Raw genomic sequence first — 16,349 nt, 5'->3', positions numbered from 1 at the left:
CCCTTCCCTTCCACAAACACATCCATGATGATGATGTGTACTAATCTTCAGATCAACATGAATATACACACAAAATACACTCATTAATTCTGACAAACACACACATACACACAAAAATTCACATACCCATGAACACACTTGTAGTTGAACGTCAACAAGAAAGATCAGAAGCTTCAAGTGTCTAAAAGAATGGGCCTTCCGCCCGGAGAGCAGGGATGGTCACTTCTGCTTGATCTTGAACTCATTAGTCACATAGGGTCGCCATCTGTGTCTTCACCAGTTTGTTGTGTAGCTCTCATTCACTCATTGCCATTGTCATGGCGAACTCGGAGGCTGATGCACTTTCCCATCTTTCCAGCATTAAATGTGTACTTGTATTTGTATAGATTCAAATAAAATGCCCCCTTATGCCTTATGATGATGTTGTGTTTCATGTGTGGCAATGGGTTGTGTTGCGTGATGTTATGCTCTATGAGATATGTCGGTTGTTTCCCATTTTACACTGAGCTGCATGACGAAACACACTTGAAGACAACATGCCAAAAATTGGTCGTTATGTCTGTTCTTGTACGTGGGGAGAAATTCCACATGGCTTTCCCCAGTGATTATGCTATTGACTATTACTACCTTAGCAATCACAGGCGTTATAGGTCATGCATGGACAGATTATTCAAATTCAAAGTTGTGACTTGCTGGTGTGTTTGTATAAGTTTGCTTCGAATAGTAAGATTTCAGAAAATGGATCAGTATTTACCAAAGTTGAGCATTTGCATTATATCTACCCAAGCATATCGAAGGGTAGAACGATTTTGATTCCAGAGTCTTGAGGTTGTTCCTCACACTCACACCCCTGTACCCTAAAAATGAAAGAAAAATGGCCCAAAATGTTGGCCTTTGTAAGACTTGTTCTAAGTTTAAATCAAGCTGTGGGAAACGGAGGCCCCAATTCAAATCTTCTACTTAACCCACACCAATGATCTCACCTCTGACTGAATTATTAAGAAATGGCTTGAGCTGTTGGACACTTTTCACTTCATGAGAGGGGTCTTGGGGATGTACATAATTAGAGAAGGGCGTGATCTACATTACGATGATTATTTAGTGTCTGGATAATGTAAAAAGACAACACATAGCATAGAGATCAGATAGAAAATTAAGAGGAAAACATAAGAAACGGGACTTGTCAACCTGATTGGAGAAAGAGACAGTTGCCTTGGAAGTTAGTGGAGGGAACGTAGTATAATTTGTGATTCACATGTTCAAAAAATGTTCCAGTTCCACTGCGTCAAATTAAATTAAATGGTTATGCCAGTACAGTACCAATGAAATACCACGTCACCGCGCCACCTCACCTGCCCATTACTCAACTGGCATACAGGCCCGTAACATGTTACCCTGTGGTAGATAAGCTTTCAATGATTATGTCACCTTGTGACAGACGGGCCTACAAGTACAAGTACCACCCAGTGGTAGACAAAACTTACTCCTGCCTCAGGGGGCGGCTTTGTTGGTGGTTGGCGGGCACTCTGGTGTGGTATGCTCCTTATTACCTATCAAACATCTATCGTCCTTATGTCTTCCTCCTCTTATTTTGTGTTTGTTACTCTCGATCCTTTTCTCGGGTCCCAGCACCCCTTCTTCACAGATCCCAACGGGTTAAGTTGAACTTCGGTTGGGTTTATCGTTTTTTTTTACTCTCCCGATGACATCAACTCATCCGTAGTCGCCTGTACTGTATAATAATCTAGTATGACTATGACCTTATTTATTGCAAGAGCGAAATTACTTAACCCTGTCCGTATGCCGTGGGGTCATTTTGTACCCCCAGGGTTGTATTCTTCACATTTTAAATTTTAGAAGACTCCTAGTGCGAAGATCTCTTTGAAACTTTCAGTACTGGTATTTCTTTAAAAAATCATTTTGACAGACTGCTATGCAAAGCGTTCGGATCGGATTAACGAGTAGATTTCCTGTTTGGAAAGTGGTGGCACAGAGTTCCCCACATTGTATGGATACGATAGTAAAACACGACGTACGGATAGGATTAAACATAATGAAAATGGGCCTATAGTATAAAGTGTCGAGTAGATAGCTTAACAACACACATAACCATGTGGAAAACGGGCCTACAACCAGCCAACAGGGGGGAGATAAGTCGGTATATACTACATACAAGGAGATTAAAAGTAATGGAGGATGCCCTGTGGGCGGCACCGCACGCCTGATAGGAGCCCTCTCTTGCGGCGGAACCGTGGGCTACCTGCGCTGCGCGATTGCCCGACTAAAGCACTGAAATCTAGATAAGAAAGAAGGTTTTATTCCGAGGTCCTTCAGATTAGGCAAGTCAATTAGTAAAAATGCCTTGCATATGTGTTGTATTTAAGTGTAAGAACCGACATGATGCTGCAATGGACCGAAGTTTTCACAGTTAAGTTGTTTCCCTTTTAAAAAAATTGAATAAAAGTGTTTCTATGCCCCCAGCAACACACTTTAAATCATTAATTCATAAGAGGCTGGCCCCGGCGCTTTATGCCAAGGCCAACCCAGGCTGAAAGGGATACAACACCCCAGCAGAAAGACCGAGATACTCAATTTTTTTTAAGTATTCGTATTCATAAATATATATAATTATTATGAGTATATATATAATTATTATGTGTGTGTATGTATATACATATTATACATTTTAATTAAAGATATTGCTTTCCTTTGTGTGTGCAAATTAGATGCTACTGTAGTCTAAATGTAGATATCTAGAGGCTCCGTTAGAACATGAAATCAATATTCAACAACAATAATGATGAATATTTTCTATGTTAAAGAAAGACCAAACCATATCAGATGAGGGGAGAAGGTAGGGTGGGGTGGATAAGAGTTTGAGTCTTGTTAGATAGAACTATACTCGGTTTAATTCTATTGTTGTAGTCTTCACCTAAGATCCCACAATCAATAATTCCGGTTCACTTAAGATTCTGCTGTTAAAAAATAAACAAAACAAAGCAACAACCAATTTTACTACATAAGAGTCATCACTAAGATAAATTATCCCCCTCTGGAGTGTAATAAGGGACTAAAAACGTTGCTCTCCATATCATACTTTACTGGGGAAAAAAACCCTCAAAGGTTATCCTCGCTCATGCATGCGATCACACCTCCAAGGGTGCTGTTATCTCTTTTGTTTGTGGAATATTTGAAATCATTGTGCGCTCCACTTTGTGAAAACCAGGAAACAAAATTATTGTGATCAATAATATTATTTATAGACCAAGACATACTGTTAGCAATTAGATAAAGCAAACATTGACCCTCTTTTGTGTCCGCTATTCCTTACACATAAAGTTAGTTATGGCGCACGCCTAGAATCATGCAATCATATATCTTAAATTCAGTTTAAAAGTATATTTTCATCCATTTCTTATAATTAAATATTTTAGCATCTTGAAAGATTATCTTTTTAATTTGGTATGTTTGATAATTTTATGTTACTCGGACAAGTTTTCTTCTTATTTTACACATCTTTTTGATTTTTAAACTAGATTATAACATAAAACTTTTAAAGAATTGAACAGTCCGTATCACACACATAATTTTTTCTCCCTGTCATTATCCGTCAGCTCGTCAGTTGATCACAATCTCTCTCTCTCTCTCTCTCTCTCTCTCTCTCTCTCTCTCTCTCTCTCTCTCTCTCTCTCTCTCTCTCTCTCTCTCTCTCTCTCTCTCTCTCTGTCTGTCTGTCTGTCTCACTCACACACACACACTCTCTCTCTCTCTCTCTCTCTCTCTCTCTCTCTCTCTCTCTCTCTCTCTCTCTCTCTCTCTCTTATTTAATTTTTCCCATTCTCCTTCGTCCCTTCCCAAGGCCCGCCCCTCCTCTTTCATCCCAGCCCCATCCCCTCTTCCTTGCGTGCATTCCCCCACCCCGCCCACCCCCACAACGTGGCCCAGCCCGATAAAATTCTATAAAAAGAAACGCCACAGTTCGTGATTTAGCCCACACTCGGTGGCCATTATTTGATCCCCAACGCGGCGTACTGCTCGCGGCGCCGCGAAGAGAGAGAGGAGGCTCCATTAGTTCTAAACTCCTTGACTACATACTAGTACTAGATCTACATGTGTTTTGCATAAACCTCGGTGAGGGGGCTCTCGTGGTCAAGAGGTTTATTACGGTATTCACCTTAACTGTCCCTCACTCATCAAAAGGTCCCAGCTTTGAAACCTGACAGCGACCGAAAATGATCTTCTCTGAAATTTTCTCCTTTTACCTCCTTATTCTCGCTCTCTAACCATGTTCTGTTGTCTGCTTTCGTCTCCACTTTCTGCCCCCCACCCCTTTGCCCCCTCTTCTGGGCTCCTGACTCCTGCATTAATGTTTCTTCTATTGCTACACCTTGCAAGTTGTGCACGTTAAAGATCCCTTGGTGGTCCAAAATCGATAAGAGTAGGTTTCGGCCGCCATCCGGGCAAAATTCAAAATTAATTCCGAACTAAAAATTAATATAGGCCTATAATATAAAGTGTCCCGCGGCCCGCACGCTCATATGGCCTTATGCAGTGGTGAGTGGTGAGCACCAAAAAAACAACAAAACCCAACAACAACAACAAAAGAAGTACATGTACAACAAAACCCCCCAAAAACCTCGGTAGGCTACCCAGTATTTTTTCCTCATGTACCTGTAACGACATGTCCAACAGGGCAGTTTTATCCCGAGTATTGGGTGTTCGCGGCGCATCGCAACTGCATAAGGTCATATGAATGAGCGCGCGGGACACATTAAACCTTTTCAGTTGGTAAGAAATTTTGAATTTTGCCCGGGTGGCCACCGAAGCCTACTCTTAGTCTTAGCATTTTTAGACCACCAATGGATCTTTAACATGCGCCGCTTCCACACGGGACCTCCGAGATTGTTCGCCCTTGTCCAAGAAGGCTAGGTGTTGATCTTTCCTACCAGAAAGACAGTAGTAAAGAAGGAGCCAAGGAGTAGCAGTACAAAGGCTGCAGAAAGAGTCGGAAGCGCGGAGGGGGCAAAGGAGGTGGAGAGGGTGGGGGCAGAAAGTGGAGACAAAAGCAGACGACAGTAGCCTACATTGCTAGAGAGCAGGAGGTGAGAGCTGAGACAATCTGAGACAATTTTTTTCCGATCGCTACCCGTATTCGAACCCGGGACTTTTGAATGAGAGGCGAACACTTTAACCTGTCCCCGTGGTTTTATTCAAAAAGAATTCTGAGTTTATGCAAACTGAGCCCAAAACTGTGAAATTATGTGATTCTGTTAATTTTAACAATGAATAATAAAGGAAAATAAGCTGAAATTATACAAAAAAATACATTATTAAATTATGCGGGGTGCATAAAACCACGGGGACAGTTTAACTTTAACCTCTAGGCCACGAGAGCCCCTTTATATAGGCAGGTACTTGAACTTTACTTTTACTGATGAGTCGGCAGCATTTTTTTTCCTTTTGGTGCCTGTGGTAAACAGGCTCTCCACCAATCACCCGGTCGTCTCCTGCATGAGGAGTGAATTTTACTTTTAGTTTTAGTGAATTTAGTCGCTATTCCTCTTGACAAACTTGTTTTACAGTGATATAGTTCAATAAACATTAGGTCGTGCACTTGACTGTATGTTACATGAAAGGATAAAAAAGTAACTAGAAATCTTCCCCCTTTCTGTCCTGAAAAAAAAAAGCTCTTCACTCCCATTCTATTTTCCCTTTAACAACAATTAATTAATAAACTCAAGCCAGCCCAAGCGGATTTCTTGTTTCGTAAAATTATACTAACCCTAATCATACATTTTTAGAGAATTAACAAATAGTTACTTCCATTTCTAAAGAGCAGTTTGGGTATTAATGCGCTCTCTTGGATACCAACAAAACAAGTGACTTAAAATAAGAAAAATAGATATGGTGTCAACGTTTTAAATATTGATATCGACTTATTTTATTACTAATAAGATCCATTTTGGATCGAGAAATGAACATATTATATTGTATTTTATTAAATTTCTTGGAACTATTTATGTCCTTCTGAAAGGCGCAGTACCACATTGTTTATGATGAAGTAAAGTGGCGCCTTTCATTTTTTTTCCTATTGACTAAACGGTGAAAGCAATATCGAGTTTTTATAATGTATAGGGTCTTTTGATAGTCAAACAAATGTGCCAAGGATGTCTTCGAACGAAGTTGTAAAGACCGTTGCCAAAAAGTTGTGAGTGTGACCATGTGTATTGTGTGCTTATTTGCGTACGGTGAGTCGCGCGTCTACTACATTTTTAGTCTAGATTTCTAACTAAAAAAGGAATGCGACATCGATCAAGAAGAAGTTTATCAATGGATTATATGAAGAATGTTGAGGAAGAAATGCTCAACTCTTCATGATTGTTGTACAGGACGATTCGACGTCCAAAACTTTTGTTACTGAGCTATGGATTATGTTTCTTTTGCAATGTCTAGAAGTTTCACATCCTCGCACGGATAGCGACTACTGGTAGTTAATTAATTTTAAGGCCTGTAAGTTTAAGTAAGCAGTCGGCCTATAAGACCTGGGTAGACTTTCCAAGACGCCATACCAATAAAAGCCATGAAAAAATGTTTGGTTTTAAGGTCTAGACATGGGAGTTGGAGTGTAAATGGGATCAGGGATGCGTGTTGCAGTTATGATTTGTTATACTAGATCTAATCTAGTTCTTATTTGTTGGGTTTAAATGGGGTTTAGGGCTGTTACAGTCATAATTTGTTACTTTAACAAGCAACTGGTTTGTTTGCTGGATCTGAATTGTGTTCTTTTTGCTGACCGCTGCTGTTTATTGTATAATATAATTATCGGATAATTCCAGCATCTTCCAGGTTGTTTTCTTTTTGATGTGGTTGGGCTCATCTTCTTTTATTACTTTACTTTTTCCTTCCTCTGGTATCCTTAGGATGTGGAGGGGAGGTGCAAGTTTCAGTCCTGTGCTAGGTGTGTAGCAGTGATAGATGTGTTATGTTGTTCCAGGACCTTTTTAACCCCATCCAGCCAGGTCTTTCTTGGTCTTCCTCTTGATTTAAAGCCGGATTCTCGGGTGTTGTAAGCTCTAGACGCTAGCTGTTTCAGGAGCATTCTGGTTACATGTCCAAACCATTTGACTCTTTGGCGCTCTACAAATATAATTTTATTGGTGGTATTCCAGTTTGTAGACGTATGGTTTCGTTTCTTATGCTGTCTCTTCTACGTCTGGTGATGATGATGGTTTTGCAGAGACACGTCATTTCGCAAGGACTGATTTTTCTTTCTTGTGCCTTGTTTAGAGACCATGTTTTGCACTGGTATGTTAATGTTTATGAAGATGCTGTTGATGAGCTGGGATTTCACTTCGGTTGGGATGTTCCTGTGACTGAGCAGGGGTGCTAGCTAGTAGGTCACTGCATTTGCCTTCATAGTTCTTGTTTCTATTTCTTTGTTCATACATCCATCTTGTGTGAAGATGCTTCCCAAATATTTAAATTCCTCTACTTGTTGGAGCTGTGTTCCATCAATAAGAATGTTGAATTTCCCTGGGTTTCTGCTGACCTTCGGAACTTCTGTTTTTGAGATGGAGATTTTCATGTTCAGGTGCCATGTCTACATTCCTCATTTAGTTTGTGGTGTGTTTTTGTAATTCCTCTTTATCTGTATTAAATATACTCTTGTCATCAGCAAATAGAAGCTCGTTCAGTTCAGCTATGTTGTCATTTGCTGCTTTCGTTATCTTATCTATTTAGATGTAAGTGATGAAGAGAAGCGGAGAGAGAACACACCCTTGTCTCACCCCAGACCTGATGGGGAACCAGTCCGATAGTCCTTCTCTTGATCTTACGGCACACAGGCTGTTTTTATAAAGTGCCATGATGTTCTCCAGCAATTGTCGTCTTACACCATATTCCTCTAAGACTTCCCAAAGTTGACATCTGTCTACCCGGTTGAACACCTTTTCCTGATCCACGAAGACAATATTGAGGTCTTTGTCTTTTGCAATAGCAGTCTCACACAACTGTCTTAATGGGAAAATAGCGTCAGTACAGCCCCCGCCTTTTCTGAAGCCAAACTGGGATTCACTGAGTTGAGTCTCTACAATTTGTCTCATTCTCATTTCCAGTATCTTGGCAAACATTTTGCCCATATGGCTGAGAAGGGATATTCCTCTGTAGGTTCCACAGTCTCTTTTGTTACCTTTCTTTTTCCAAATGGGTACAATGAATGACAGCTCATTGCCAGTCATCAGGTGTTGTTTTTGTCGCCCAGGCCTCGTTAAATATCCTCCATAGCCAGAGTTCACTGATATGGCCGCCTAGCTTGATCTCTTCTGCTGTGATGTTATCAACGCCTGGTGCTTTGTTTGTGGGGCTTTTTTTTATAACATGTTGGGCTTCATTCAGCAGTAGTGATGGTTCTGGAAAGGTTTCTTTTGGTGAGAAGCTGTTTGGTGTTGTTTCTCCTGTAAGATTCAGCAGCTCCTGGAAATAGCATTTCCATCTTTCTTTAATCTTTGGCTTACTGAAAATAGGGTTTGCATTCTCATCATTGACGACTAATTCAGTTGAGTTGAATGGTTCTTCCTGCATCCTGATGCTTTTAACGCTCTTGTAAAACTATCTGGGGTCTTTTTTACATTTTGTTGCCAGCTGTTCTCCGTTTACTATCCAGGATCTGTTCTTAGCTTCTTTTACTGCCCTTGTTGTTTGGCGGCGTTCCTTTCTGTATAAGATGTAATCTTCCTCTGTCTTTGATTTCTGCCATTTTTTGAATGCCTTTTTCTTCAGTTGGATGGCTTCCTTTACTTGGTCATTCCACCATATCGTCGGCGGAGAATTCTAACCGTCCAACTCCGATTTCGTAAATTTTGCAGGAGAGACAAAAAACTGAATTCAAAGGCTCCTATGGGGATTTACTATCTTTAAATGCGCTAGACTGGAATACATGACTCTACTTTTAAGTATTTAAAACAAAATTGCCGAAATTTTATTATTTTAAGTGCTAAACCAGAGTTATACGGATAGACCGCTCAGTTTTGGATTTCTAACCGTCCAAGTGTCGACGAATGAATTGTTCGTTTAGAATTCTCCAACCCGGCGGGGACGCCATGCGCTTCGTTACGTCTAACTCAGTCATCGTGACACGTTAGTGTTACCGAACAACTCGAAATGACTACACCTGCAGTCAATCCAACAGGAAGCCTACTATAAAAGTTCTAATTAGTACTACATAGTACTGTAGATCTAGAATCTAACAATAATACTGTTTTATTATATCTAAAACTGAACGTCGCACTTTATTCCCACATAATTCTAATTAGGCAATGGGCTTGTCGACAGATTGAGTGCGTCGTTAAGTTTTTACTATAAAGCTACTAGATCTATTTGATCCTCCATTCTCAAGGAAATTGTGAGAAGGATTGGTTTCTTGTCTAGCTACAAGAGAGAGAAAGAGAGAGAGAGAGAGAGAGAGAGAGACAGAGAGAGAGAGAGAGAGAGAGAAAGAGAGAGAGAGAGAGAGAGAGAGGGGGGGGGGGGCAGAGAAGAATTTCCATATACGAATTGTCTTCATGGAGCTTCTTTTATGGCTAATTTTTCCTGTTTGAAGTACAGATTCTGCCGCAGTGCTTGCTCTCTAGTCACTAGCATAATAGGTCTTTCATTTATCATTTTCCTCCATGTTTTCCTGTCCTCGGTTATTTCTTCACAGATGCTGACATCTACTCCAAGCTTAGATAATCTGTTTTTGCAGATGTCTTTGTACCTCAGTTTTGACCTTCCCCTTGGTCCCTTTCCCTGGGCAAGTTGTCCATGGAGAAATTGCTTCGGAATCCGGTTGTCGTTCATTCTCTTGACATGGCCCAGCCATCTCAATCTTCTTAAACACAGGATTATTCGTAGGGTTGCTTCATTATGAGCGACAACAGCAGCATCACCGGCAAAGAAAAGGTCTCGTATTCTTGTTTGGTTTGTTGATTTTGGTCTTGGCTCGAAGTCGAGCAAGATTGAAAAGCGACCTATCAGTTCTCCAGTGGAAGAAACTGAAATGCTTCTAACTCTAAAAACATGGTTTAACTTGGTTGGAAGACTCTAGAAGTAATATGATTTTTTTAAAGCTCAACTAAACCTCATATAATGCATCCCCAACTAATGTATGGCCTAATTAAATAACACATTTTACATAGAAAGTCATCAAGATGAGGTATGCCATAGCAGCATCCAGTGTCAACAGGAATGAATTATCCTCTTGTCCAAGCACCATTATGAGGCTTTAAAATGCTCTACCCAATGAATCTAAAGCTCTGGTTGGCTAAAAATAAACTACATAAACCAAAACACAATACACTGCATATCAAATTAGACTTAACCGTGGGTTTTGACTTGCGCACTGGTGACGTACTCAATTCTAGATTGTCATAGAACTTGTGGTAGTCAGATGGCACAACAGACGTAATTTCTTGCATGTGTTATTAAAGTTCTCTATGGACGAATTAAACTTTCTACCCTGGTACAGAGGCAGTCCCTTCATGTCTTTATGGAGAATGTCTGTGGACTCGCCACGCTTCAAAGGCAGATGTGACCAGTCATCATCAAATCTCAGTTTGTATTCAATTTGACCATCTGGTGTGTAAACTCTGGTTGGTTAGTTTGATGAAATCAGAAAAGATACAATGAGTCAAATACTTGACTACATATGGCTTCACTTTCCTACTTTCTTCTATTAGCCTGACATAATCAGCTGGGTAGTAGATGTGCTGTGAGCACTGTCCAACTCCATCTGTGTATAGCCCTTCTCCAGGAATTTAAATGTTACAGTTTTACCATTGACAGAGCTGAAATGTAACAGTGCAGAACTCATTGTGACTTTGCAGTTCTGATACAACCACATCCATCTGAATATAATGATCTGGAGTCAAATCAGATAACAAAAAATCAGCCACACAAGGAGCAAATTTATTTGCAGTCAGAGCACCTTCGCATTCATTTGAGACATAACATACACAGTCCTTGCTCTCTAGTTCCTATACTGTGAAATTGTGTACATTCAATTTCGTCTTGTAGTACAAAGCAGAAGCATTGGTGCGTGGATATAGCAGAACTGATTGCTGGTCCATTTTGATGTACATGTATTTGATTTTGGGGCTGCCCATGCATTTTTCCTTGTCTATTGTCTTTTTTGTATGCTCCCTCTTCCACATTCCCCTCCTCAAAGCCCACACAAAGATCACACCTATCTTTTCGAGGATGGAACCATGACAGGTTCATAGCATTGATCTTCTCTTTAAACTTGAAGGTAGAAAGTACCCCCCCCCCCACTCATACTTTTCTTTATACAAACGGCGGTACACTTCCTGCAAGCTCTGGAAAACAGGTTCAAAGTATAACTTACTGGAGTCCTTCGGCAATAGTGAGACGGCAACTTGGGCAGATCACGAAGAAACTGTTTAAGTACCTTTGATGCTGTAGTCTCCTCCCTAACCCTTTTTCTCTGAACTGGAACCTCACCCTCTGCTACACCCAATCCACATGTGAGAACAATGTGAACACACTAGTAACAAAGTACAGGACTTAAGAAGAAAACCGTGCACTCTTTGACTCTGGCCCCATTCACTCGCAGATGGTACTTCATGGACCACGATCTTCTGCTTTCTCTCTCCTTTTTCTCTACAGGCTCGACACAGTCAACCAACCCTTTAACAAAAGCAACCTTTTCTGATTTTACATTTAGTTAAAATCAAACGCCTCTATCAGAGCAAAACTTTATCGCCGTGATCCACAATGGCGAGCTACCTAAACGAGTTAGACGGTTAGAATTCTTCAGTCACCAAAGCCAGTCGGAATATACGGTTAGAATTTCTCTTTAAAACAAGACTTTTGTTTGTCAAAATTGTTCTAGATTTTAATAGGACGTAGCCATTCGTTATGTCAATCTATTTTAAGGAAAAAAGCAATTCGAGAAAATTTGGAGTTAGACGGTTAGAATTCTCTGCCGACGATATAGTTGTTTTCCTCTTCTGCCCTCCTGTTTTCCTGGTGCCGCACTCTTCTTTTAATGCTTTGTTCACACTTGCTTTGAAGTGGCTCCATTCCTCTTCAATGTCTCCCAGTTGTTTGAGCAATTCATATGTTCATGTATCTTATCTTTGGTATCGTCATTAATATTTCTGAGATTCACGCCTTCTTGTAGTTTCCTTGCTTCTGGCCTTTTCCTGTTTGGTGTGTCGGTAGTTATGATGACTGGTCTGGGGTCAGTGTCTATGATGTAGTTGGGTATCACTCTTGAGTCTCTGATGTTTCTCAGTTTTGATCTTTTGTCCAGGATAAAATCGATTTGAGATGCTGTATTAAGGTTATTCCATTTGTACCAAGTTTTAACGTGACTCCTTTTGTGTTGGAAGAAGGTATTTCATATGACGAGGTCATGTTCTGCGCATAACTTTAATAACATTTCTCCACTGCTGTTTTGATCTGTTTCTCTGTCACTGTGTGGTCCCATGTATCTCTCCCACATGGCTTCCTTGATCCCGCTCTGCCGTTAAAGTCCCCCATGATTGTCACATCATCTTTGTCATCCACGGTGTTTAAAAGATCACTCAGTTGATCATAAAACTGTTTTCGCTGTTTTTCGGGTATGAGTCATTGCATGGTGCATATATCTGTTTATATATATATATATATATATATATATATATATATATATATATATATATATATATATATATATATGTGATTGTTTTACCTGTCCTGACATTTTCATCATGATGATCCGCTCTGAGATATACTGTACATCTGTTATGCATTTTGCTCTTTCTTGGTGAACAATAAAGCCTACTCCATGTTTTGCTCTCTCCATTCCTTTTGTTCCGCTCTAAAGTAAGATGTAGTTCTTGTAGTTCTGTTTGCTGTTGGACTTCTTTGTCCTGACATGAGCAATTCCCAAAATCTCAATCTTTCTAGCTTCATTTAAATCAATGATTTGTGGTTCCTAGTCTCCTAATCAGCATATATTCCACGTTCCAATTTTTGTTGTTCTAGATCTCGTTTGACGTTTCCATTCCTTTTTCTGTTAGAGTTTGTCCGTTTCTTTTCCTTTGGTTTTTAGCGGTTATCTTCTCATATATTTTTCTAAAACTGGTATTGTTGTGAACTCTACAATATATAGTACATTAAATACAGAGTTAAGAAATATGTCCCTCTGCTTAAAAACCCATAATGTTTGTAGCTTAGGATACTTAATATTCAGTGGACCTGCGCAAGCTGTAGTTATAAATATTCACAAAGTGAAATTGTTTTCACGATCCAGGAAATACTACTTTGAGATCAAGCGTCTAGAGGATGGCTTTGATTTATCAGATGTGCACCAACCCCAACTGGATCACCCTCCTTTGAAAGCGGTGAGATTGTCGAATATGTAATTTATTCTAGTATTCTGAAATTAATTGAATGTTGCTGTTAGTACTAAGAATTTATTAGAAAAGGTGTCTGAAGAAAAGATTGGCAAGAATGGAAGTTTGACTGAGAACAATTATCAACAAAGTATACTTTGCCTATGAGTAGATATTTCTTCTAATTGATGGGAATTATTAGTTCAAGATCTGAATGAGGGTTGCACAGATGCTCCACATGTCACAGAATGGTTTTGAAGTAATAATAATGATAGAATAAAGGTAATGTATTTCCTTCCGGAAAATTATCAAGCTAACCCAATGCATATTGGCCATTTCATTCATTTGATACAGTTGGTGCCAGCCAGGATTTTCCTTTATGGAGGGGTAATAGCTACCATTTTAGCACAATTTCTGTTGTTTGTGAAATTCTTTAATTTAATCATCTGTAGTCATTTCTCTTAGATTACATGCCCACCATGGTGCAATCATTCATTGACCCAGCACTATCTTGATGCACTTTATATCAATTTTTTTGCATAACTTGCTGAGATAAAGTAGAGAGTACTTTTTCTAAGTACTATTCAACCTGTCAATATCATGGTGAAGATTTTTCATTTCTTTGGAGATAATTGAATTCTGCAAAAATAATATCAACGCTGTAACTTGTTTTTTCTTTGGTGATCTAATACTTTCTGTCTTTAGGAGTATTTTTGAGTAACGCAGACTATGGCTGCAAATGTTCTTTGTTTGATTCAAGCTAGAACTCAAACAAACTATCAAAAAACAAACGAATCGAAAGCACATGAAAGTAATCTGTGCCTGTTTTGTGTTCCCAGCGTCCAGCACTTCAGTATGAGGGCCTCCATGACCGTGCCCTCAAGCACTACTTCAGCCAGCCTGAGGTGCGCGTGCAGCTCACACAGATGCACGGGGTTAGTCACCTATCTCCTCAGCTCCTCTTAAAAAAAAATATCTCTTTGTTGAAGTACCTGAAGGTATTTTCCTCAAAATGGTGTGCTGTTACATCAGTTTCTGAATTGTGAAATAATGGGTCATCATTCACAAACATATATTTCATTGTCTTTCTGTTTTGATCTTTTTTTGTTCAAAACTGAAGTTTTATTCCTTTTCTTATTGCCATAAAGTTGTAACTTTACATAAAAAAGAATAGTCTCACGAATTGAAGGTTTGGCAAAACTGGGAAAGCATATTTTTTGCCCTTTAATTTTCTGATAAATGTAGTCATTTATAACTGAATGAGCTCTCTTTTATAATTTCAAAAGCAAAAAAGGACATTCTTTATACTTAATACATCATAGGCCAATAGCGAAGAAGGCTTTGCTGCGTACCACATGTATTGTTTAAAGTATTAAAGTTTACATTGTATGCATTAAAAGAAGTGGAACTGGACAATGTCTCCAGTCCTAAGGGATACATTATTGATATAGTGTAAGCAAACATGCATACAGCGTAATATGCAAACTGCGAACAGATTTTCAGGTTCTGAATTTTTTCTTACATTTATATTCTTTGTATTTAAAACATGTACACAGCCAAATTTGTACGCAGTAAAAAGATTCTCATGTCCTGCCAATTTGACTTTGGGCATACTAGGCTTTATTTATTAGTGTGTTTGATGATATTATGTGTTTGACCAGTCTGTGTGTTGGATAACATTGTGTTTGATCATCTTATGTGTTTCATGGCATGTGTTTGATAATATTGTTTAAGATTAGCCTGTGATGTATTTGATCTGTGTGTGTGTGTGTGTGTGTGTGTGTGTGTGTGTGTGTGTGTGTGTGTGTGTGTGTGTGTGTGTGTGTGTGTGTATGTGTGATGACATTTTATAATCGAAGTTGTGTATTTTTCCAGAGATCGCCCTCTGTATGTTATGACATTGTGTGTTTGGCTTGACTATGTGTTTGACCAAAGTGTATTTTAATACATTTGTCATCTGTATTCTCCTTCTTTTTTGTGTTTGTTACTCTCTTGTGACACCTCCAATCTTTGGCAATCAAATGACCTAATTATATTATAAGTTCCGTAAAACTCTTACTAAAACAAAAACCAGACTGTGTTTGATTGCCCTCCAGTGGCGGTGAGTAGTGAAGGGCTCACGGGCTTGAGCCCTCCCCCTCCTCAAACTCTATCCCAAAGTACATGAAAGTTTCTTAAATAACGAAATAAGCAGTTGGAACCATTATGATCGCACACAATGAACATTGAGTGATCAACTTGTTGGCTTGCACGTTTATCCAATCTCTGTTGTCATTGCTTACAACTGTAGTATTCTAACAGCCCATCAAATGTCTTTAGGGCTAAGCAAAGGATGAGCCCTTTCTTATGGCCCTACCATAATTATACTCTTCTTGTAAAAAGGTAGAAGATTGGAAAAAAAGAACATTGTACTGAGGGCTCACACTCTCCTAGCTCTGACAATGGGGTGAAAGTTTCGACACACTTTCCCCCAATGACACATACATATGCGCTCATTGGACCTTTGTTAGGTGCGTTCTACTTTTTGCTACTACCCGCCTTGTCCAGTTTACGGACCGAATATGTTTGAAGTACTGTGTGTGCATGTTTGTGTTTGTGCCACTGAGATTAAACAGTTATAAATCCCGTTGAATCACTTTTAAGGCAACTTTTTCATCCAGAATAATCTAACCTTAGAACAAAGAGACGGAAGACAAAGGTGGCTCTTTTCATTTGAATGGTTCTCAAACCATGGTTCACAGTGAGTATAGCACAATCAGTATTAGTTCTTATTGCTTGCTATTTGGTGGTAAAGAAGTGGAAGCATCCTAAGCCCCACCCTAATTTTGGTCCACCCACCGCCACTGTTGCCCTCTGTATGTGATTACATTGTTTGTTTGACCAGACTGGTAATTGACATCCTACGTGTCTGATGATGTGTTTGACCAGACTGTGTATCATCACTCTGCATATTTAGTGATATGTCAAAATTGC

General features: G+C 39.5%; 1 protein-coding gene and 1 long non-coding RNA gene across 6 annotated transcripts in view; one reads left to right on the top strand and one right to left on the bottom strand.

Annotated features, from left to right (window-relative positions):
• The first annotated feature begins 5,509 nt into the window (after positions 1-5,509).
• The window catches only part of LOC101852208, a 37,856-nt gene continuing 27,016 nt past the window's right edge, over positions 5,510-16,349 (top strand). For all 5 annotated transcript variants that reach the window (XM_005108675.3, XM_005108676.3, XM_035972485.1 and 2 more), the window contains exons 1-3: positions 5,510-6,208; positions 13,295-13,385; positions 14,216-14,311. In XM_005108675.3, the coding sequence (XP_005108732.1) occupies positions 6,168-6,208; positions 13,295-13,385; positions 14,216-14,311 (228 nt within the window). In that variant the 5' untranslated portion in view covers positions 5,510-6,167. The remainder of the gene's footprint in view (positions 6,209-13,294; positions 13,386-14,215; positions 14,312-16,349) is intronic.
• LOC118478592 lies at positions 8,331-11,711 on the bottom strand. The gene is made up of 3 exons (XR_004859161.1): positions 11,603-11,711; positions 10,820-10,823; positions 8,331-8,342 (listed from the first exon to the last, which is right to left on the bottom strand). It is a non-coding gene; the product is annotated as an uncharacterized LOC118478592 (long non-coding RNA).

This window comes from Aplysia californica, unplaced genomic scaffold (genome assembly GCF_000002075.1).
Source record: "Aplysia californica isolate F4 #8 unplaced genomic scaffold, AplCal3.0 scaffold00708, whole genome shotgun sequence".
NCBI classification, from domain to species: Eukaryota; Metazoa; Mollusca; class Gastropoda; order Aplysiida; family Aplysiidae; genus Aplysia; species Aplysia californica.
The sequence above is the reverse complement of the archived record's forward strand: the minus strand, read 5'-3'. Positions and strand labels throughout refer to the sequence as shown.